The 24,750-nt window shown below is 35.0% G+C and overlaps 1 protein-coding gene across 1 annotated transcript; it reads left to right on the top strand.

The window, feature by feature from the left end:
* Positions 1 to 4,725: 4,725 nt before the first annotated feature.
* LOC120352864 (glycine receptor subunit alpha-2-like) lies at positions 4,726 to 20,997 on the top strand. The gene is made up of 8 exons (XM_039435174.1): positions 4,726 to 4,731; positions 10,234 to 10,457; positions 12,031 to 12,113; positions 13,518 to 13,652; positions 16,327 to 16,518; positions 16,708 to 16,776; positions 17,241 to 17,416; positions 19,560 to 20,997. The coding sequence occupies exons 1-8, from the start codon at positions 4,726 to 4,728 to the stop codon at positions 19,713 to 19,715; spliced, it is 1,041 nt and encodes a 346-aa protein (XP_039291108.1). The 3' UTR covers positions 19,716 to 20,997.
* Positions 20,998 to 24,750: the final 3,753 nt, after the last annotated feature.

Below are 24,750 nucleotides of genomic sequence, written 5' to 3'. Positions count from 1 at the left end.
GTTATTCTAATTGCATTCTTATTTTTCTCATTGATTAATTATTTATACTTTGTGAAATTCGTTGAATAACCAGCATTATCGTCATTTAATGTAAATTAGTTTATAAGCCAGTAAATATTGTAACATACATAAATAATAGAAATCTAATCTAATCTAAGGGTTGTGTGGCAGAGAGGACCAGGAGTTCTAACTCCGCCTAATAGAGGTCAATAATTAATCAATAAACAATCTCTCTCACTCTCTCTCTCTAAAATTTTATTGAAGACTCATCAATCGATAATGATTTCATTTATGCGTCCATCAGTCTCTCTTTGACTCTTTCTATTTTTCTCTCCCGCTTTCTCCCTTACTCTCTCTTAATTACTCTCCCAATCACTCACTCTTTCTCTCTCCCTCTCTCTCTCTCAGCATATTGAAGCAGTAAATATAAAGCGTCACTGTAAGCCTTTACAACATAACCTGCACTAACGCTTTGCTGGAATTTGAATTGGGTAATTTCATGCCGTTCATAATTAGCAATAGTATTTATTGGATACTTCGCTATTGGATACTTCGCCGTTCGGCTTCCATTGATTGGCTGTCTCTGCCCTTTGAAACGGAGCTGAAAGGCTTTCAAATTTATTGATTACATCGAGAGCCGATGAACACTGATATTGCGCCGACCTTTCTAAATGTAAAACGCTTGTAATCCGGCATTTTTTGTTGAAGCGGATGGAATTGCATTCCAAACAGGTTTCAAGTTTTATTTATAATTATTAGTCGTTGGCAATTGATATTAATAATGTCAGTTTTATCTATAATATCCGGCCTTCTTTGTTGAAGCAGATGAAATTGCATTCCAAACGCGTTTCAAGTTTTATTTATAACTAGTAGGTAACCCGTGCTTCGCAAGGGGCTATTTTAAAACTGCAAAATGACAACTTGACGTAATAAAAATTCGAAATTTGAAAATAGCCATCCTCGGTTAATGAAGAATCTATATGCAAAATTTCAAATTAATCAGTTGAGTATATTTCAGACGTGATGATGCGTCAAACATAATCCCTATTCCTTACGTGTATAAGCAGTTCTTTCTTTCTTTATTATAGTATAGAAAACTGAAAAATACATATACTTGAAAACCTCACAGAATCATATTGATTTTTCCAATACATCAATAAATTTTAGTTCGATTAGGATCCTCCTCAATTTGAATCAGGCAGCCTTTTGTTTTCCCAATTCCAAACAAAATACCTAAAATACTCGTTTCACTGGGAATTCGTTCTGATAGTACATTATAACTGAATAATTTAAATTATTACTTATTTTATTGTGATCTATTCATGTTTTTCTTATGAAATTCAATTATAGGCCTACAGCATGAAGACTATGTCCAATTCATTTGTACTGGTGGCAAAATTTTACATTAAAAATAATTATTTGATAAAATCCAAGTTCAATAGTAATGAAAACAAATTCCTTCAAAAAATAATTGATAATAATACGTTTCGAGGGAAAAAATTAAGAATAAAAAAATTGGGAAGCATCGGGGATTCAAATCGAGGAACTATCGCTCCGTAAGTAAGCGTTTTACCGCTGCGCTACATAGACGTTCGTAAATGGTAGTCTTATAACACCATTATAACCTGCTCATAAAAAAACACACTTTGGGCTATGGAACTTCATGTAGCCTACGGTAGCATAGATGAATTTGAACATTAATTCTGAAAAATCTAGAAGGAGAATTGAAATTTGGGCTTCCAGGTGCACGAGATTGATATTTTTAGAATCTATGTTCAAAATTTGGAGATCTAAATCATTCCCGTTTTTCCGGTATGCAATCCACAAGTTGACATGTTTTGATGCGAACAAACGAACAAACGAACACACGAACAAACACAACCCTACTCTCTCTTATTATATAGATATTATATTATTAGTCATTGGCAATTGATAATAATAATGTCAGTTTCATCTATAATATCAGGCCTTTTTTGTTGAAGCAGATGAAATTGTATTTCAAACGGGTTTCAAGTTACATTTATAATAAATTAATCATTGGCAATTGATATTAATAATGCCAGTTTCATCTATAAAATCAGGCCTTTTTTGTTGAAGCAGATGAAATTGCATTTCAAACGGGTTTCAAGTTTTATTTATAATTATCAGTCATTGGCAATTGATAATAATAATGTCAGTTCCATCTATAAAATCAGGCCTTTTCTGTTGAAGCAGATGAAATTGCATTTCAAACGGGTTTCAAGTTTTATTTATAATCATTATTCATTGGCAATTGATAATAATAATGCCAGTTTTATCTATAAGACTATCAGTTTTTGTTGTAGAAACGGATGAAATTGTATTTCAAACAGGTTTCAAGTTTTATTTATAATAAATTAATTATTGGCAATTGATATAATGTCAGTTTCATTTATAAGTAGCAAGTAGCCTGTGCTCCGCAAGAGACTATTCAAAAACATGACAAACTGAAAACTTGACCTCCTGAAATTTTGAATTAAGAACTTGAGATAGGCCTATAACAATCCTTGATGAATTAGGAATCTATATGCAAAATTTCAAGTTAATCAGTTGAGTAGTTGAGACGTGATGATGCGTCATTCGTGTATTTCCTATCCCGTACATGTATAAGTTAGTTCTTTCCTTTATTATATTATGATTAATCTTGGGCAATAAATGTGGAATAAATATAAAACCCGGTTGACCTGGTAGGTTCTAGTAAACTTCAATGAGGTCCACGTTATAATGGCAGTATTTGAAAAACATTGGTGTTGCTATCCTTGTCTATCATTCGACTAAGCAGATAGCGCTATCGTTCTCCAGCTCTGCAAAGTTGCCAGATCGTTCTACAACAATGTAGATATAAAAGTGATTAACAAAATATTGGAAATCGATCATTAAAATTCATCTTCTTAGCACTGGGGAATAATTGATTATTTGTAACAAGAATGAACAGTTGATATTACATCTGATATACCGGTATCAGCCATCCTATATAGAAGGCAGTGGCTAGGCACAGAATCGGCTGTTCTCCTATTTTTCTTTACTACTATTAGAACGTAGACCCTACTAGAACTGTTCTACCAGGTTCCACAGCCTGATAGATTTGCGTCATTCCCCAGTTGTGCAATCGTAAAAATGTTTTGTTTTCACTTTCCTTGCCCTATTAGGTCTACCATAGGTAAGAAAAGTATTGCCGAAAAAATTGAGGTACCCCAATTTCAAAATTTCTATACGTTTGAAGGTCCCCTGAGTCCAAAAAAGTGGCTTTGGGTATTGGCCTGTATGTGTGTGTGTGTGTGTGTGTGTGTGTGTGTGTGTGTGTGTGTGTGTGTGTGTGTGTGTGGTGGTGTGTGTGTGGTGGTGGTGTGTGTGTGTGTGTGGTGTGTTGTGTGTGTGTGTGTGTGTGTGTTTGTGTGTGTGTGGTGTGTGTGTGGTGTGTGTGTGTGTGTGTGTGGTTGTGTGTGTGTGTGTGTGTGGTGTGTGTGTGTGTGTGTGTGTGGTGTGTGTTGTGTGTGTGTGTGGTGTATGTGTGTGTGTGTGGTGTGTGTGTGTGGTGTGTGTGTGTGTGTGTGTGGTGTGTGTGTGTGTGTGTGTGTGTGTGTGTGTGTGTGTGGTGTGTGTGTGTGTGTGTGTGTGTGTGTGTGTGTGTGTGTGTGTGTGTTGTGTTGTGTGTGTGTGTGTGTGTGTGTGTGTGTGTGTGTGTGTGTGTGGTGTGTGTGTGTGTGGTGTGTGTGTGTGTGTGTGTGTGGTGTGTGTGTGGTGTGTGTGTGTGTGTGTGTGTGTGTGTGTGTGTGTTGTGTGTGGTGTGTGTGTGTGTGTGGTGTGTGTGTGTGTGTGTGTGTGTGTGTGTGGTTGTGTGTGTTGTGTGTGTGTGTGTGTGTGTGTGGTGTGTGTGTGTGGTGTGGTGTGTGTGTGTGGTGTGTTGGTGTGGTGTGTTGTGTGTGGTATGGTGTATGTGTGTGTTGTGTGTGTGTGTTGTGTGTGTGTGTGTGTGTGTGTGTGGTGTGTGTGTGTATAAGATGTGTATGATGTATGTACTCGATATCTCATCTCCCAATTAACGGAATGACTTGAAATTTGGAACTTAAGGTCCTTACACTATGAGGATACGACACGAACAATTTCGATCAAATGCAATTCAAGATGGCGGCTAAAAGGGTGAAAATGTTGTCAAAAACAGGGTTTTTCGCGATTTTCTCGAAAACGGCTCCAACGATTTCGATCACATTTGTGCCTAAAATAGTAATTGGAAAGGTCTCATACCTGTAAAAATAACAGGAGCTCCGCCCCATCTATGCAAAGTTTTATTTTAGATTCCCAATTATCAGGTTTCAGATACAATATAACCAAAAAATTTTGAGTTGAAAAGATACGATTAAAACAAAAAAAAATCGAGTAGAAAAGATTGAGCATGAAAATCTCTACATTTAATGTTTAGTAGCATTTTCACCTAAAATTTAAAATAAGCTCAAAATTCCAGAAAATGTGATTATTCAATTGCAAACTGTTGGCAACTACTGTTGATTCTATTAAATCATTCACTATGAAGAGATAGCAGACTTCGTGTGTCTGCAGCGCTATTGTCCTGTCACCAGCTGGCTCAGATCTTAGAAAAGTAGACTTGAGATGCGCGGGAACACTAGCGTCAGGTGATCAATTTCCATAACGGCAAGGAAAGTTGTGTGAGTGCGCCACACCAGATTTTTCAGATTGATTTCTATAGTGATGCAGGTTTGTGAGATCGGACTCCCCAATGTAATGTTCAAATCTCAGTAGAAAGAGCGAATCATTTTAAAATTTGGGTCAAAAACGTGGAAGTTTAGAGCTCTTTGTCTGCAGAAGAGGGAAGTGAGATTTATAATTTTGAGGAAGTAATTTCAAGGGTGGTCCAGAGAAACAACCCTCATGAGAAAACACCAATATAATGGGCAGGCAATGTTATGCATGATATAAAGTAGAACATAAAGTGTTGTAGAAACGTGATTTGGTTGAATCATTTTGGAAAAAGTGGTGTTTCTGAGAGAGAGGAAAAAGAAACGATAGAGAGAGGGAATACTGATGTTAAACTGAGAGCAAAGAAGCGAGAGGAGAATGTGAGACAGTGAGTGAGAGAGAGAAAGAGAGATAGTGAGTTACGGAAAAAGTGAACTATAGAGAGAGAGGGTGAGAGAAAGAGAGAGAGAGGGTGAATGAGAGACAGATAGTGAGCTCCAGATAGAAAGAATGAGAGGGAATAAGAGACCGAGAGTGAGCTACAGAGAAACAAAAATTGTTTTTGTTGCAACAAAGCCATTGTTGAATGATGGACAAGGATAGCAATACTATTGCTAATCAAACACTACCATTATAATGTGGACCTCACTATACAATATATTTGAAAGAATCTGGTGTGGCGCACTCACACAACTTTCCTTGCCGTTATGAAAATTGATCACCTGACGCTAGTGTTCCCGCGCATCTCAAGTCTACTATTCAAAGATTTGAGCCAGCTGGTGACAGGGCAATAACGCTGGAGACACACATGAGGTCTACTATCTCTTCATAGTGAATGATTTAATAGAATCAACAATAATTTGCAATTGAGTAATCACATTTTCTCGAATTTAAAGCTTATTTTCAATTTTAGTTGAAAATGTTACTGGACATTAATTGAAGAGATTTTCATGCTCAATCTACTCCACTTGATTTTTTTTTGTTTCAATTGTATCTGAAGCCTGATAATTGGGAATCTATCTGCTATCATTGGAAATTTTTACAGATATCAGACTTGTGGCAGTTGATAGAGCTTATCGATGACTATTTTAGGTATGAATTTGATCAAAATCGTTGGAGCCGTTTTCGAGAAAATCACGAAAAACCCTGTTTTTGACAACATTTTCGCCATTTTAGCCGCCATCTTGAATTGCATTTGATCGAAATTGTTCGTTTCGGATCCTTATAGTGAAAGGACCTTGAGTTCCAAATTTCAAGTCATTCAGTTAATCGGGAGATGAGATATCGTGTACACAGACGCACATACACTCATACACACACACACACACACACACACACACACACACCACACACACACACACACACACACTCACACACACACACACACACACACACACACCACACACACACACACACACACACACACACACACACACACATACAGACCAATACCCAAAACCACTTTTTTGGACTCAGGGGACCTTGGAACGTATAGAAATTTAGAAATTGGGGTACCTTAATTTTTTTCGGAAAGCAATACTTTCCTTACCTATGGTAATAGGGCAAGGAAAGTAAAAATCGGTAGTCCACGAAACCATTTGAATAATATAGCCAGGTTACAGCTAATAGAAATGAGTGGAATTTAATTGTAAACAATTTAATTGTAAATTTAAATGTAAACAGTGGAACATTTCAATGTTCCACTGTGTAACAGTGGAATTTAAATGTAAATTTAAATGTGGAATTTAAATGTAATGAGTGGAATTTAAATGTAATTTTAAATGAATTTCATTCATTTGAAATTCATGTTCTGTGATACAGTGAGATCTACTCAAAACTGTCAGCATCTCTCTTGAATAACATCAATGCTACCCATACAACCAATGCTGACAAATTGGAGTGAATCTAACTAGTGGATGAAATAACAAACAGCAATTTGAGAGACTTGTTTAGTAGTTACATTAACAATTGGGGGATTTCATTTAGATGTTATGTAAATGATGTCATTTTGTACGAGCTCTACTTGCTTTTACATTAATTCAATCATTCTCTCTTCTCACTCTCTGTATCATTTGGCCATATGAATAAAGTTGAGCATTTGCTTATACTTCTAAAATATGGAGCATTTGCTTCATTTTCTATGAATAAACGCGTGAGCAAAACCTTTTGCTCATGCTCATCAAAAAAATAGTTTGAGCATTTGCTCAAAAGTAAAAGCTTTTGCTCAAAATTGTATGAATAAACTAAGATATTTGCTCAACTTTTGAAGCAAATGCTTCAAAAAAGGTGAGTCTAGTCTAGAGCAGCTTATCACCTTTTTCTCATAGTAAAATGGCTCAACTAATTCATATGAGGAGGAGGAAACTATACCAGATACGATCACAACCAATAGTTGAGAACTATAAAACTCTTTTCAGATTCAACCATGATATAAAATCACCATTATCCCTACAAAAGAAGAAATACAAAAGATAGCTTACCTGTTATAAAGATAGCCATCACAAAATAGGAGATAGGCATTAAAGAAGATGAGAGTGTGGATGGTTATAAGAAGGCTATTTATATTATAAGAATATGCTGAAGATTATTATAGAGATGACATTTTTTCACGCTATATTTCAAAATTCTAAACTCAACTACCTAAAACCCAATTCATAAATAGAAACAAAGCAGACGACGCAAACAAAAGCGGTGCACCCTACTTGCATATTTAGCGCTTCCGTGAGCTATAAAACAACTAAGGCTACAAAACTAATCAGCTGATGAAAAATCTCTAAAATACGTGAGCATTTGCTCCAGAGTTCAGGAGCATAAGGTAAGAGTATAAGGTAAAGCTTATTCATATAGAAATGAGCAAATGCTTTTGCTTCTACCTTTTGCTCATAAGCAAAACCTTATGCTCCATGCTCTTGTTCATGAGCATTTGCTCTGGTTTTATTCATATGGGCCAATCTCACCCTCTCTCACTCTCTCTGTGACTCACTCGCGCTCTTTTTCTCTCTCTGTTACTCTCTGGCCCGGTTGACCCAGAGCCGGTTAAGTTTTAACCGTGATCAACTTTACGAGAACCATTTAGAATGGGAGTTTTTGAAAAAAACAACTTCTCTGATTGGTTCTCGTGGAATTAATCACGGTTGAGAGTTGACCGGCTTTTGTGCAACTGGCTCTCTCTCACTCTCTCTCTCTCTCTCTCTCTCTCTCTCTCTCTCTCTCTCTCTCTCTCTCTCTCTCTCTGTAACCCGCACTCTCCCATTCTCTGAAGCTAACTCTCTGTCTCTCATTCTCTCTCTCTGTAGGTCACTCTTTGTAGCTTTCTCTCTCTGTAACTCGCTCTCTCTCTGTAACTCGCTCTCTCTCTCTCTCTCACTCTCTCTCTCTCACTGTAACCCACGCTCTCTCATTCTCTCTCTATAGCTCACACATTCTCTCCCATTCTCTTTCTCTCTATGTGAAGCTCACTCTCTGTCTCTTATTCTATCTCTCTTTCTCATTCTCTGTCTCATTCTGTAGCTCACTCTTTGTCTCTCATTCTCTCTCTCTCTCTCTATCTACTGGCAATCAATCAAAATCGAAGCCTGTCATTGGCCGAGACAGGACACGCCCACAGAGGGCGGAGTATTCAAACTACAGCCATGAAACACTATTGGACAATACCAGAGACTGATATACTGTAACCGACGAATGAAAGCTTGAAATGGTAATAAAAACCTTAGGAGAAAGTAGATTTCAACTACCATAACAATATTAGTATCTTTAGTACAATAGTATCTATTTGATTCAAATTAGCTCGTTTATCTAAGTATTAAAGAGCGTAAATTGTATTTTGAAAAGTGAAAGTGACATAACCAACATTTTGATTTGGACAGTATAGTATACATTGGAAATGGGTCAGTTTTGGGCATTAACCTGTTGTGCCTTTCCTCAGGTTAAGTATTTGTACACAATGTGATAAAATTTATCATTTATCACATTACAGTAAATTAATAAAAAATCAGGTGTGGCGCACTCACACAACTTTCCTTGCCGTTATGAAAATTGATCACCTGACGCTAGTGTGCACGCGCATCTCAAGTCTACTTATAAACAAAGATCTGAGACGCTGGTGACAGGAAAATAACGCTGGAGGACATACGAGGTCTGCTATCTCTCCATAGTGAATCAATTAATAGAATCAACAGTTGCCAACAGTTTGCAATTGAAATAATAACATTTTCTAGAATTTCGTGCTTATTTTCAATCTTAGGTGAAAATGTTACTGAACATTAATTGTAGAGATTTTCATGCTTAATCTTTTCCACTCTGAAGCCTGATAATTGGGAATCTAAAATCGAACTTTGCATAGATGGGGCGGAGCTCCTAAAATTTTTACAGATATTAGACTTATGGTAGTTGATAGAGCTTATCAATTACTATTTTTGGTAAAAATTTAATCGAAATCGTTGGAGCCGTTTTGAGAAAATTCGCGAAAAACCCTGTTTTGACAACATTTTCGCCATTCAGCTGCCCATCTTGAATTGCATTTGATCGAAATGTTCGTGTCGGATCCTTATAGAGGAAGGACCTTAAGTTCCAATTTCAAGTCATTCCGTTAATTGGTCGATGAGATATCGTGTACACAGACGCCATACACTCATACACAAACACACACACACACACACACATACAGACCAATACCCAAAAACCACTTTTTTGGACTCAGGTGGGGACCTTGAACGTATAGAAATCTGAAATTGGGGTACCTTAATTTTTTTCGGAAAGCAATACTTTCCTTACCTATGGTAATAGGGCAAGGAAAGTAATAAATACAGCAAGTACAATACAGTTTATTTGGTTCTATCTTGAAGTAATAATTAAACATCAGTTGATATATTTCATTTTCATTAATCATCAACTTCATTTTCATCTATTATTCCACAAGAGAGTACTAACCGAAAGAGATAAACTGAGGATTCTCCTTGTACTATTTCTCTCCCAAATTTAGATTGAATTTTGAAATATCGAAATAGGGTTATGATTCCATTTTTTTTTGGAATTTAGTCCATCTTTACTTGAAAACAACAAAGATTAAGTCCCGGTTGCACAACCGCCGGTTAAATTTTAACCGTGATTAATTTCACGAGAACTAATCAGAGAAGGCGTTTTTGAAAAGACGGCTTCTCTGATTGGTTCTCGTGGAACTAATCACGGTTAAAATTTAATCATCTGTTGTGCAACCGGCACTAAGAATTTTAATTTTCGACGGTTGAAAAACTAGATGAACACAAATGCTACACTCAAATATTACCCAGTGATCTAGAATTTTTGTTCTTCCTTCCTCCAGAGGAATGAATCTTCAATCTTCAATGGTCAATCAATCTCCTGTTTCTTTCCAATATGTCAGCTGTAATGTTGATTATGGAAGTGAATGTGTTGAAACTGATTGTATTATAATTTCAATGAAAAATTGTTGCTATTTTTATTATAATAATCATCTATTCATGATAATTTACTAACAACTTTTCCGTTTTTCTTGTGTTTCAGGACTATGAGGTGGACCTATATCTGCGTCAGAAATGGCAGGACGAGCGACTAAAACACGCTGACATTACAGAAGTCCTCGACCTGAATGACCCCAACCTGGTCAAGGCCATCTGGAAGCCAGAGGTCTACTTCCCCAACGCAAAGCATGCCGAGTTCCAGTTCGTCACTGTGCCAAATGTGCTAATCAGAATCAACCCTGATGGAGAGATACTCTACATGCTCAGGTATGTTATTACGTCACCGTCCCAAATGTGCTAGTTAGAATGATCCAATCTGGTCATGGCTATCTGGAAGCCGGTGGTCAACTTCCCCAACGCCAAACACGCTGGGTTCAGTTTGTCACTGTGCCAAATGTGCTAATCAGGATCAACCCTGACGGAGTGATACTCTACATGCTCAGGTATGTCATTACGTCACCGTCCCAAATAAGATAGTTAGAATGACTCAATCTGGTCAAGGCCATCTGGAAGCCAGAGCTCTATTTCCCCAACGCAAAGCATGCCGAGTTCCAGTTCGTCACTGAGCCAAATGTACTAATCAGGATCAATCCTGACGGAGAGATACTCTACATGCTCAGGTATGTCATTGCGTCACCATCACAAATGGTTGCCTGAATGATTCAATGAATAAATAATTGACTCCCTTGTTGACCGAGCGAAGTGACGTCTAAGATTCAAGTCGACGGTTTGGCATTTCTCTTAATGTTTAAATGTTTATATGTTGCGCATTTACGGCGAAAAGCGGTAATAGATTTTCATGAAATTTTACAGGTATGTTCCTCTTTAAATTGCGCGTCGACGTATATACAAGGTTTTTGTAAATTTTGCATTTCAAGGATAATATGAAAGGAAAAAGGAGCCTCCTTCATACGCCCATATTACCGTGAAGATCAGACTATAGAATTATTCATCATAAATCAGCTGTCTAGTGGACTATAATACTACCCGTTCAAAAACATCGAACATCTTGAAAATGTATCTTTCCATCAACGTTAGTAGACAGTTGACTATAATACTACACGTTCAAAAACATCGAACATCTTGAGAATTGTTCTGTTGTTGGACTGTTGTAGACAGTTCCAGCCAGACCTGATAACAGCGCTCACACTCACATTCCGGGACGACACGTCACGGTACGATAAGACAGAAAGCTCTATGTTTCTTTAGGTTTTTTTCTAGACATTTAAACTTGATAAATTATTCATTAATGTTTGAGAAAACATAACAACAGGTCAATGTAACTTACTGAGCGCGAGGTCTACTGTTCACACAACTACTAGTATTTTACTGTTATTTGTTAAATATTTATTGTGTTGAATTCAGATCTTTCTTCTCTAACATCATGCTTAATTCCCAAAATAAGAAAAACTAGAAGGAAAACTTATTATTGAAAAGTGTCCATCTTTAGAAAAACTATGAAGAAGAACCATGCGAATTTCCAAGTCAATATCTGTTTCCATTCTTGAGATTTTAATGAGCAGAGAACAGGAATAATGCTTGCTGTTCATCTTGCTTAGTGCATATAAAGTAGAATCTTAAGACAAACAAGTCCCTCCCATCTCAAGACCAAAGATTGTGTGTACAGTTGATGTGAAACGTAATTTTATCTTTTGTCGTACTGTATTTAATATTTGACTTTATTGTTCTAAGAATTTAACGACAATAAAATCATATTAATTTATTTAAAGACTTAATAATAGTTCAAAAATTCAATTAGTTGACCTGAAAAGTCGTTATTCTTGTTAAGTCATCCTGATTATATTCATCCTGATATATTTCAATACCATTTCTTTTGCAGACTGAAACTAACATTCTCATGCATGATGGATCTGTCAAAGTTCCCACTGGATAACCAGATTTGCACCATGGAAGTGGCTAGTTGTAAGTACTGTAGAAAATAATATTAAAAGTAATATAATTACTGTACTTATACGAACTAAAACCATTTCAAAATTAAGTATTATAAATGAAAATCAATATAAAGCTGTAGATTCAACTCAAAATTATGTCCGATTGACGTATTTCCAGCCATGTCTAATAACTTCAGTATGAGTGGCAATTTTTTAGGTAATTGACTATAGACTCAAAACAAGAAATCACTTCACTTATATGAGCTACTCTATCCAAATTAATAAAACAATATAACAAATTGTGGTACCCTTTATAAAAAACATTAAAATATATCAACGACTAGTTTCGACTGTAGGTCATAGGTAATTTTAACTTGAAGTTACCCATGGTAGAAACTAGTCGTTAAAATATTTCAACGTTTTCAATAAAGGGTACTACAATTTGTTATATTGTTTTTATTAACTCAAATCATACTTTATTCAATGACTTTCAGGAAATTCACCTCAAACCGTGGACAGAATCAATTATTCATTGATGAAATAAATTGTATTTTCTATTGCTATGATTGTTCGCTTTAAATGAAATGTACACTATGAACAATATCATAGATGAACAATAGCATAAGTAGATATCCCATGGTACAGGGCGTTTATGTCGCAACTTTTACTGCTATTTCAAGCCGATAGTCCACGTAGTTCTTTCCCGTGAAGCTGTGTGACTCTGGTAGTCTCTCATATTGTGTCGTTCACACACTCTCACCCCAACAAAACAGTAAAAATCGACAATAATCGACAGTAATCGGCTTGAGTTAACGGTAAAAGTTGCGACATAAACGCCATGGGATATCTACTTTTAGGCAATTTTTTCTCTATGACGATATGTTGTGGAATATCCCGATATCAAGGAGAAAAGGAAAAGTATTGTCAGATCTTCATAATCTATTTGAGCCAAACTAAAGTTTCATTGCATTGAAATCACCATGATCAGTGATCTTTCCTAGTTTTTGTCTCAGATGAATTATGGAGAACTGACAATATTTCATTCATTTCTCCTCAGTTAAGTAAATTCGTATGGCTTTTGTTGGTGGGGAATCCCTTGCGGGAAGGTCCCACCGCCTGAATATATAATTAAAGCCGTCAATGGGTCTTACGACTGTCATACTTCAGCCGAGGTCGACAGTTTAACGTGCCCAACCGATAACACGGGCACGTTAATATCTCCACAATTGTTAGCTCTCATCAACGGATTGTAATTTATTGGGTTCTGTAATTTATTGGGTTCTGTAATTTCATACTCTATTTTGATTGTTGAGAGGTATCTCATCTAGTCTACTTCGACTGTAAATTAATTATATTAGTTGGTAAACAGAAATTCTCTCTGCACAGTTCACACTAAATAAGTAATATTTCAAATTATTTGTCATTCATATTTCAGTTTCAAAAACAATAGAAGAGCTCCGCCTGGAATGGAAAACTATGAACCCCGTGATAATGGGAAAAGGATTGAAGATGCCTCAATTCGAGATCGTCGACATTGTACCATCAGAATGCCAAGAATCTTTTCAAATTGGTAAGCCTTCAAGAGATCAAAATATCGAATTCACATTCTTATGAACCTTCAAATTATATTTCGAAGATATCTTCCAGTATCATATTCACAAATTATTTATTTATTCAGTAATGTACAATTATTATCCTTTACTATTAAACGAGCAACTTCTGTTTATATGTCTATATGTTTAGATATTTATATGTTTGTATTTCACCAGATCTCGAAAACGGCTCTAATGATTCTCACGAAATTCAGAACATACTGGGTTTATAATATAAAGATTTGATTGCATTAGGTCTCATCCCTGGGAAAACTCGCTGAAGGACATTAAAAGGATAATTATTACTCATCCTTGGAAAAAAGCTGATAATAATTTTTCGTCGTCTGTTGGTGATGGAAGTGAGTGAGCGAGTTCATGTGTGTGGGACTATGTCAAAATTATGACTCAGCTGTTGAACTTTAGTAATCATTCAATCAGGTACTCAGTGCAAAAAGCCGGGTTTTTCTCAATCCTGTGTAATTCCAGTATATCCATCTTTTTGAAATGGTCTCCTCTGATTTGGTTCACGTGAAGTTAATCAGGATTAAAATTTAACCGGCTTTTGTGCAACCGGGCCTTTGTGAGGGAAATTTTTTCATTCCTCTGGGAATCAATCTCAATTTACTGTGATTAGATAGAACATTTCTGTATGAATGTTATTATAATATCTTCTCTCGTAATAGCTTTTTTATGCTTTTGTACTCCAGAGCGAAGCTCGGTCCCCGATATTCATATTTAAAAGATATCATCCAGTATCATATTCACATATCATTTATTTATTTATTCAGTCATCTACAATTATAAGAGAAGGCATGAAAGGCTTGTGCCCAAAACTGTCCCTTCTCAAATTTCTAAACTACAGTCCAATTTTCATACATTATTTATTTATTTATTTATTTACATAAATACATACATGGAGAGAATTATGTATGAAACTAAGCCAATAATAAACCATTTCGAATAGGCCATGCTCGAATACTTTGATAATTTTCAAACTATGTGGAAAAAAGGCTCTCAAGCCCTTCAAAAGTATGATTATCATTGATAGGATAGAATCCAATGACTATTCTCTGATATTAGTGATGAAAGCTTGAGAATATCAAAAGTGATGAATACTTTATCAATTTTCCACTCTACTGATGAACTGCATAACTGATTGTTTCAGTCATTCATTTATCCAAGGCACAACAAAATGATAAACGAACTTATTTCAATTTTATTTCTATTTGAATAAATTGAATAAAAAGACTAAGAAATTGACAAAAACATTTATTGTTAATAGTTAGAAAGCTCGGGTGGTGTTACATCATTGTCATGCGTTGAATTAGTTTATCAGAGATTGACAATGGTGCAACAACCGAAACCGGTCTTTCTATCAATAAATCTCTGGTTTTTGACAATTTCTTAGTCTTTTTATTTAATATGAACAACTTAATCACCACAATATCCAATTCTCAACTACACAAAAAGTTATTTCTATTTCCAGATTAGGCCTCTATTCCAATAAGTTTCAAGGTCTATTTACTTGCAGGAGACTAAAGTAATTTATTGTTGACTTGATGACGGAGTTCTATCTGAGTCAATCTGTGGATCATAATGGTTGGTCAAGACAAGACTAGTCATGTTCAGTCACGTTTAGTCACAATACTTCACATAGTTGCTTATGAAGACATGTCTAATTGCAATGACTAATCAGTGTGAGTTGCGTCATAAGCATCAAGAAGTATTGTGACTAAACGTGTCTGATCATGTCTTATCTTGTCTTGACTAACTGGTTTGTGCCTAGCCTAAGAGAACAATCATAATAATAGATTAGATTGAACTTTTTTTGACTGTTTATCTCATAATTTCCTGATGGTAACTACAGCTGTGTTTGTTGGACTGTTTTGAGACTATATACTTGACTATTTCTAAATCATATTCCACTGTTTATGATTACAGTATTTCACTTTTTTCACAAATGACTACAGCTGTCTAGCTACAGATATATTTGTGTGACTGTTTTGAGACTATCTTCTTCTGTTTCGAGACTATTTTTGACGGTTTACTCTTGATAATTCCCTTGTTCTCCCAGGTAACTACAGCTGCCTAACTACAGATATATTTGTGTGACTGTTTTGAGACTATCTTTTTCTGTTTCGAGACTATTTTTGACGGTTAACTCTTGATAATTTCCTTGTTCTCCCAGGTAACTACAGCGGCCTAACTACAGATATATTTGTGTGACTGTTTTGAGACCATCTTCTATTGTTTTCAGACTATTTTTGACGGTTTACTCTTGATGATACCCTTGATTTCTCAGCTGCCTAGAAAAACATTAAGTAAACAAGTCATTCTATTTTATTCTGCCTAACTCACTACTCTTAAAATAAAAATTCTTTGATTTCAGATGATCTATATCAGCTAGTGTTTCTGTAGGTGTAGGAGCCCTACAAGTGCTGACGTCACACGAATGCACTACGGCTTTGTTTACGGAGGTAGTGAGTTAGGCAGAATAGAATAGAATGACTTGTTTATTTGTTGTTTTTTTAGGCAGCTGCCTAAGGTAGTGCCTAACTACAGATATATTCGTGTGACTGTTTTGAGACTATCTTCTAATTTTGTTGAGACTATTTTCTACAGTTTATTTCCTAATTTCTGTTGTTTTGTCAGGTAACTACAGCTGTTTGGTGGCGGAATTCTACCTGTCGCGGTCAGTGGGCTTCCACCTGGTGCAGAGCTACCTGCCGACCATCCTGATAGTGGTCATTTCCTGGGTCTCCTTCTGGATGGATGTGGACTCTGTGCCAGGGCGCACCACCCTCGGAGTCACCACACTCCTGGCTGTGTCCTCACAGAGCTCTGGTCAATCCTTCAATCAATTATAGCATTAATTTATGAATGAGAATAGTTTTGCACCTTAGTCTTGCACTCTCAATAATAGTATTATCAGATGCATGCATCTATCAAGGACACTGATTGAGTATGACATTGAATTTATATTTAAGTTTTAATCTATTCCGATTCATGAGAACTTTTATTTTATTTTTGCAGGCATTCAGAGTGGACTGCCCCAAGTGAGTTATGTGAAGGCCATTGACGTATGGATGGGAACCTGCACAGGTATATAAAGAAAACACTTTTATATTTTAAAGACTATAATAAATATAGTAAAGTAATTTATTCTATTATAAATATTTCGCTGCCATGTGTTTCCCAGTTTTGCAAACAGATTTTCAATATTCAAGCTAACTCATTCATGGCCCATGGTTTCCCAGTTTTGCAAACAGATTTTCAATATTCAAGCTAACTCATTCATGGCCGGTTGCACAAAAGTATGTTGAATCATTTGAAATAGTTGATTGTCTGTTGTAAAGACATTATTATAGTACTATATTCATACCGAACTTGAATTCAAGTGATCTTGACTAATGTAAACGCCTCTTTAGAATGAATACAGAACTACAAAACTTGAATTCGAGTAACTTGACTAATGTGAACGTCTCTATACAGAACTACAGAACTTGAATTCGAGTGAACTTGACTAATGTAAACGCCTGAATGAATTTGGTTTGTTTGGCTTGCAGCGTTCGTGTTCTGCGCGTTGCTCGAGTTCACGTTCGTGAACTACATGTGGCGCAAACTGTCTCCGGAGATTCTGCGCAAAACTCTGATCCCTGACGGAGTAAATGGTGACGTCATCACTAAGGGTGCTCCCCAATTGGCAACCGAGCAACCGGAGGAGGCAGTTGCTGTTACTGTTGTAAGATATTATATCTTTCAAATACAATAAATCCTAACATAATATTTTCAAAATGAAGTCTTAGAAATATAAAGTAAATTCGTTGTAAGATTTAACAAAAATATATATATTCAAGAATGAATCCAATAAAATAAGCTACATTCAAAACACTAGAATATTGTTGGATATATTACGTAGGCCTATTAAAAAAATTACATACATTTTTCGACACCTATGTTGTCATCTTCAGTGTGTTATCTTCAACATAGGTGTCGCAACATTGTATGTAATTTTTGAAATAAATACGTTATGTTAGACAATATTCCGATGTTTTAGTTATTAACAAGTATCACTATATCTCACCTATTACAGTATCAGAAGTATAGGCTACTTGTGATAGATGAATGATACTATTCTTACAATAAAATCCAAAGTTGATTAGCCGCTAAACAACAAGACATTCTGTGGCTGTTATAGTTGTGAGATATTTCAATTATATCAGAAAATGAATAAAATTGAACAGGCTACTTTTAGTAGAATTATATTATACTATCCTTACAACAATTTTCAAAGGTAAATAGCCGCAAAACAGCAAGACAAGTACGCCGCTGTTACAGTTGTGAGATATTTCAAGTACGATATACACATATATATCGAAGAATGAATAAAATAGAATAGGTTACTTTTGATAGAATTAATTAAACTATTCTGACAACAAAATCCAAAGGTATCTCCTGAAAGGCTGTTCTCATATATTCTTCCACTGCCTTTTTTATCGTGAATTCCCTACAGGCAGACGACTGCAGACAGAAGGAGGAAGAATCCCTGCCCAGCTGTTCGATTGTTGCAACGTCTCCATGTGTCTGCTTTTTTTCGTCTGCATGAAGACGTTTGATTTATTTTCCACCTGTCTGTTGCTGTGTGCGTTTGCCTTGGAAATATATATATATATATATATATATATATATATATATTATTGTTATTTTCTGTGTGACGAAAAATAGCGTTTGCACCACGGGCAAAATGTTTTTCCGGCTCTCAATCTTTTCTAGTCCACGGTCTACGGCCTCAGACTTGAAAACCGATTTCGAGCCAGAGAAATCTCATTTTTTGCTCTAGGTGCGAAATATACTATTGTATGACAGAAGAAGGCTCTGCGAAGCATAGGGGCATTGAAATTCAACGGATCGTGCAGAGAAACTTTTAAAAGTTTGGGCATCATGACCCTGGCTAACATGTACATTTACAGCAATGTGGTTTTCATAAAAGAGAATGAAAAATACTTTATTAAACAATCTGAATCTCATGAACATGATACCAGGAAAAAGTTCGATTTAGTAAAGCCCACCATAAGACTGCACAAATCCTACAAGAGCCATAAATATCAACAGTTGGTACTGTTCAATAAACTTCCCTCAGTAATCAGAAACCTTCCAAAAGATATGTTCAAGAACAAAGTGAAGGAGCTACTAAAAACTAGGGTGTTCTATAAATTAGAGGAATACCTCAGCATCGAATTTGTTACCACATAATGAATTAATTGTGAAGTAGTCTTGATATGGCAAAGCTTTTCTATGTTATCTTATGCTGTTTTATGTTATCTGACATTGTTTCATATTGTGCCGTAGCCTATCTGAGCTACTTCATCTATGTAAATGTAGCAGTTTAAACGTTGAGTTTATACTTTTTTATTCTTTCAAATGACAATAAAATGATATTATTATAAATGTTTTAATTATTGAATAATAAAAAGTTTTTTGATCACTTTTCTTAGTTCCATGTTAGCGGCTGGAAAGGGTACTCTTTCCGGCCTAGGCCGGAAAGAAACCTGTTCTGACGTCAGACGAGAGTCGTCTGCAAACAATGTCTTTCAGATCTACGTAGGGACTGGAAAACAGCTGCTTTCTGTGCAGTGTGGCAAAAACACTTCATTTGTAGTGGCGCTGTTCTCCCATAATCGAGGGCCATAATTGAAATGTGATTGAAACAAACTATAATATGTCATTAGCTGAATGTCATGTCATCTTACTGAGGATGGTTATAGGCCTATTTTGAATTCTTGAAGATTTCAGTAGGCCAAGTTCCCAATTAGACTCTTTCAGAGTACGGTTGACCTGCTAGTTTTCAATAATTGAATTTAATCAATTGTGTTTGTCTGTTGCAGGTGAAGAAAGTGATCCTAACTCACGGAGATTTGTCAGGTCACGTGACAAACAAAAACATGATAATGGCACGACAGATAGACGAATATTCGAGGCTCTGTTTTCCACTAGCCTTTGCTCTCTTCAACGTCCTCTACTGGTCATACTACTTGGCATAAACTGAGAGAGAAAGTGAATATCTTACTGGTCATACTACCTGGCATTAACTGAGAGAGAAAGTGAAAAACTTACTGATTATACTATCTGGCATAAACTGAGAGTGAAAGTGAATAACTTACTGGTCATACTATCTGGCATAAACTGAGAGAGAAAGTGAATAACTTACTGGTCATACTTTCTGGCATAAACTGAGAGAGAAACTGAATAACTTTCTGGTCATATTATATAGTATAAACTGAGAGAGAAAGTAAATAAATTTACGGATCATACTATCTGGCATAAACTGAGAGAGAAAGCAAATAACTTACTGGTAATACTATATGGTGTACACTGAGAGAGAAAGTGAATAACTTACTGGTCATACTACCTGGCATAAACTGAGAGAGAGAGAGTGAATAACTTACTGATCATACTATCTGGCATAAACTGATGAGAGAGAAAGTGAATAAATTACTGGTCATACTATATCTGTAATGAACTGAGAGAGAAAGTGAATAACTATCTGGTCATATTATAAATAGTATAAACTGAGAGAGAAAGTGAATAACTTACTGATCATACTATCTGAACATATGTGTTTCTCAAGTTCCGTTCAATCTAATTGAATCTATAAGGATTAAGTTATCAACATTTTGTTAATAACTTTGGTGTAAACGCAGCTTTACTTTAGCTGATAGTCAATGATATAATTTTTACTGGCAAAATTTTCATATTGAAACGAACATGTAATTTATGCAGTTCCAGTACAAATTTTCCACCAATTCCAGAGTGGTATTGAGTTCTGTCATCTATCAATGATATACTTTTTACTGGCGAAATTTTCATATTGAAACTGCTAGAAACGAAGATGGAATTTATGCAGTTTCAATATAAATTTTCCCACCAATTCCAGGGTGGTATCGAGTTTTCCCATCAACCCAAACATCTTTGAAACAGTGTCAGAGTGGGCCTACGTCCTTGTTAGCTGAAGATGGGACCAAGTGTCTTGAAACGCGTCCAGAACTTGAAGAAACATTTAACACTGTTGTGAAAATGAAAATTTCATACTATACCTATATCCGATCACCTCACAATGATTGTTGAGTGAAAAACATTTAAGGGAAGAAATTGTAATGTTTGTTGAGTGGAAAAAATTCAAGGAAAGAAATTGTAATGTTTGTTGAGTGGAAAAAATTTAAGGAAAGAAATTGTAATGTTTGTTGAGTGGAAGAAAATTCAAGGAAAGAAATTGTAATGTTTGTTGAGTGGAAAAAAATCAAGGGAAGAAATTGTAATGTTTGTTGAGTGGTAAAAAACTCAAGGAAAGAAATGTAATGTTTGTGAGTGGAAGAAAATTCAAGGAAAGAATTGTAATGTTTGTTGAGTGGAAAAAATCAAGGGAAGAAATTGTAATGTTTGTTGAGTGGTAAAAAACTCAAGGAAAGAAATTGTAATGTTTGTTGAGTGGAAAAAATTCAAGGAAAGAAATTGTAATGTTTGTTGAGTGGAAAAAATTCAAGGAAAGAAATTGTAATGTTTGTTGAGTGGAAAAAATTCAAGGAAAGAAATTGTAATGTTTGTTGAGTGGAAACAATTCAAGGAAAGAAATTGTAATGTTTGTTGAGTGGAAAAAATTCAAGGAAAGAAATTGTAATGTTTGTTGAGTGGAAAAAATCAAGGAAAGAAATTGTAATGTTTTTTGTGTGTAGGCTAATGTTTAATGTTTTTGTTACCTATTTTCATTTCATTCGATAGTTCTAGTTCAAGAGTCTTTAGTTCTAGTTTTTTCATTCATTCTCACAAATAAAGGTAGGGTAAATAATGAATGAATGTCGAATGTTATCAATGAATATGGGTGAATGAAATTTTGTTAAATTCTATGGAGAAATAAGTGTGAATGTAGGCCTATATTATGTATGTTGAATTTTATAAAGAAATACCATGTATGTGTATTTAATGCATGTATATGGATTGTTATTAACAATTTTAAATAATGCACCAGATCGGTAAAGCTGTGTTTACATCAAAGTTATTAACAAAATGTTTATTTATCCATCCTTATAGATTCTATTAGATTGAACGGAACTTGACAAATACATATGTTCATCATGTGTATGATAAGTTATGTTCAATCAAATAGAATCTATAAGGATAGAGAAATAAACAATAAATATAGATAGAGTGCAATGTTATTGACGTGTCAAAAGATTTATTGTACAGCTACAATTTTGTTGAATTCTATGGAGAAATAAGTGTGAATGTAGGCATATATGTGTTGAATTTTATAAAGAAATAATAAAGTTTGAATGCATGTATATGACTTGTTATTGATGAGTTTAAATGTACCAGTTGTGTAAAGCTGCGTTTACACCAAAGTTATGAACAAAATGTTATTAACTTAATTTTGATAGATTCTGTTATATTGAACCTAACTTATCATACACATGATGAACATATGTGTTTGTCAAGTTCCGTTCTAATAGAATCCATAAGGATTATAGGTTTACTAGTAGTTCTGGGAACAGTAGACCACACGCAGTATTCTCAACCACAAGTACCTGATTGAAACTATAGACCTTATAGAAATACAGCAATAGACTGGCTTCTCCACACATCTGTGTAATCACTTGTCAGCTGATTTATGATGAATAATTCTATAGTCTGATTTCTACTCTAATATTGGCGTATGAAGGAGGCTCCTTTTTCCTTTTATATTATGCTTGAAATGCAAAATTTCCAAAAACCTTGTATATACGTCGACGCGCAATTAAAAAAGGAACATACCTGTCATATTTCATGAAAATCTATTACCGCGTTTCGCCGTAAATGCGCAACATTTAAACATTAAGAGAAATGCCAAACCGTCGACTTGAATCTTAGACCTCACTTCGCTCGGTCAATTAACATTTTGTTAATAACTTTTATTGGTGTAAACCCAGCTTAATTATAAGAAAGGGCAATGTTATTGAAGTGTCGAAAGATTTACTGTACAGTTACATATTATTTATTGGTTGTAGGGTACTTTATTTTTAAATAGATATTGTGACTAGTCAAAAGCTACTTAATTTTCACAATAAATGTAGATTAGCTCGTTAAACTACTGTACTATCACCTTGTAAATAGTTTGTCAATTTTTTATATACGTGTCTGTCTCATCCGTTGTAGCTCCAAATTTGAAATATTACTGAATATACCTCCTTGAAATTCCACCTCAAACAGAAAGTAGAAAATTATTGATTTCTCATAGAAATTTATAAAAATTGGATCAAAAAATTCAAAACTATAATTATTGTGCAAAGTTTGAAGATATTGAAGATTGATTATTGAAGATATCATCCAATAGTGGAACTCAGTTTTCAAAAAAAATATTGAATGAATTTGTTTCTTATTCTGCTGGAATGATAAATTTGTCTGATGGAACAGTTAACGATCTTTTTAATCACCGCAAGAGAATTTCAATATTATAACACTTTTTCTATGTAATTTATTCTAATACATCGCAGCTCTGAATGGATCAAGAGATCATCACCTTTAGTTTAAATATGTTTTACTAAACTGTCAACCTCTAATGAATATTGTTCTACCTTCATGATATTTGAGTTTGATTTTAATCACCGCAAGAGAATTTCAATATTATAACACTTTTTCTATGTAATTTATTCTAATAAATCGCAGCTCTGAATGGATCAAGAGATCATCACCTTTAGTTTAAATATGTTTTACTAAACTGTCAACCTCTAATGAATATTGTTCTACCTTCATGATATTTAAGTTTGATTTTCAATGTGACCTACTAAACCTGTATTTTCTTAAATAATGTGAATAAAAATATTATTAGAACAATTTGGTTTTATTCTGTGTTCAACTACATTATACCGAGTGTTTCAAAAATAACGACCCAATTTTAAACAGTTATATTTATTTTTAAAATTTGTGTACACAGACCAATTTTACATCAAATTACTCACAGAAGTATCAAGTTTATGATGATGTATTATAAGTCCTCCTTTTGAGGCTCCGACGACATCTATTCGGTAGCCAAATCCATCCCAGACTGTCGCAAGATGTCTTCTCAGACTGTAGCTACTGCATCAGTTATCCTGGATTTTAGCTTATCAATATCAAGGGAGAAACATCGTTAAAGATCGTGTTTATGTTCCTCCCTTAGCACTTGATATTGAGGAGCTTAAACCAGGATAACTGATGCAGTAGCTACAGTTTGAGAAGATAGACATATCATCATCAATGGCTCGACAATCCAAAGCGGATCTTGGCCTCCTCTAACATTTGCCTCCATTCTATTCTATCCATGGCAGCTCGCCTCCAATTCTTGACCTCAACAGCTCTTGCATCTCCGGCAACTGCATCCATCCACCTCAACGTTGGTCTACCAGGAGGTCTTCTACCTTCCATGTTGTAAGCGAAGACAGACATATAGCAGTTCGTAATTTAAGGAGAAATTCAAGACTATGGCCCGGTTGCACAAAAGCCAGTTGAATTTAAATCGAGATTGAATTCTCGTGGCATTGACGAAGTTTCATTCGAGTGTTGAAACTTCATGCTATTTATGACTAACTTTTTGTGTAGTTGAGAAGTTGATATTGAGGTAATTATTCATATTGAATAAAAAAGACTAAGAAATTGTCAAAAAACCACAGATTTATTGATACTTAGAAAGACCGGAAGATTCATTCAATTTATGACTAATCATTTTATTAATCAGTGACAGGATAGTTATTGTGGTGGAGGTGAATGATGTATACCTTATGATTAATGTTTTATGTAATCTTAAATAATAAATGATCTACGATTAAAGTTTATGATGGTTGCAATGTCTTGGATCATTTTCTAACTGAATTCAAATAAAATAAGATCAAGAGAAAATAAAATGAAAATAGTAACCTAATAATGTTTACCTTATGCTTATGACTAACTTCTTAGTCTATGTGATCTTATGATTGAATCTTAAATGATAAATTATCTACGATTAAAGTTTATGATGGTTGCAATGTCTTCAGATCAATTTCTAACGGATTTCAAATAAAATAAGATCCA

Source organism: Nilaparvata lugens, chromosome 8 (assembly GCF_014356525.2).
Source record: "Nilaparvata lugens isolate BPH chromosome 8, ASM1435652v1, whole genome shotgun sequence".
Lineage (NCBI taxonomy): Eukaryota > Metazoa > Arthropoda > Insecta > Hemiptera > Delphacidae > Nilaparvata > Nilaparvata lugens.
This window is presented reverse-complemented; position numbering and strand designations above follow the sequence as displayed.

Coding starts and splice junctions, on each gene's coding strand:
- LOC120352864 (XM_039435174.1), top strand. Junction 13,653..16,326: donor CCAAGAATCTTTTCAAATTG/GTAAGCCTTCAA, acceptor TTGTTTTGTCAG/GTAACTACAGCTGTTTGGTG. Junction 17,417..19,559: donor AGGCAGTTGCTGTTACTGTT/GTAAGATATTAT, acceptor TGTCTGTTGCAG/GTGAAGAAAGTGATCCTAAC.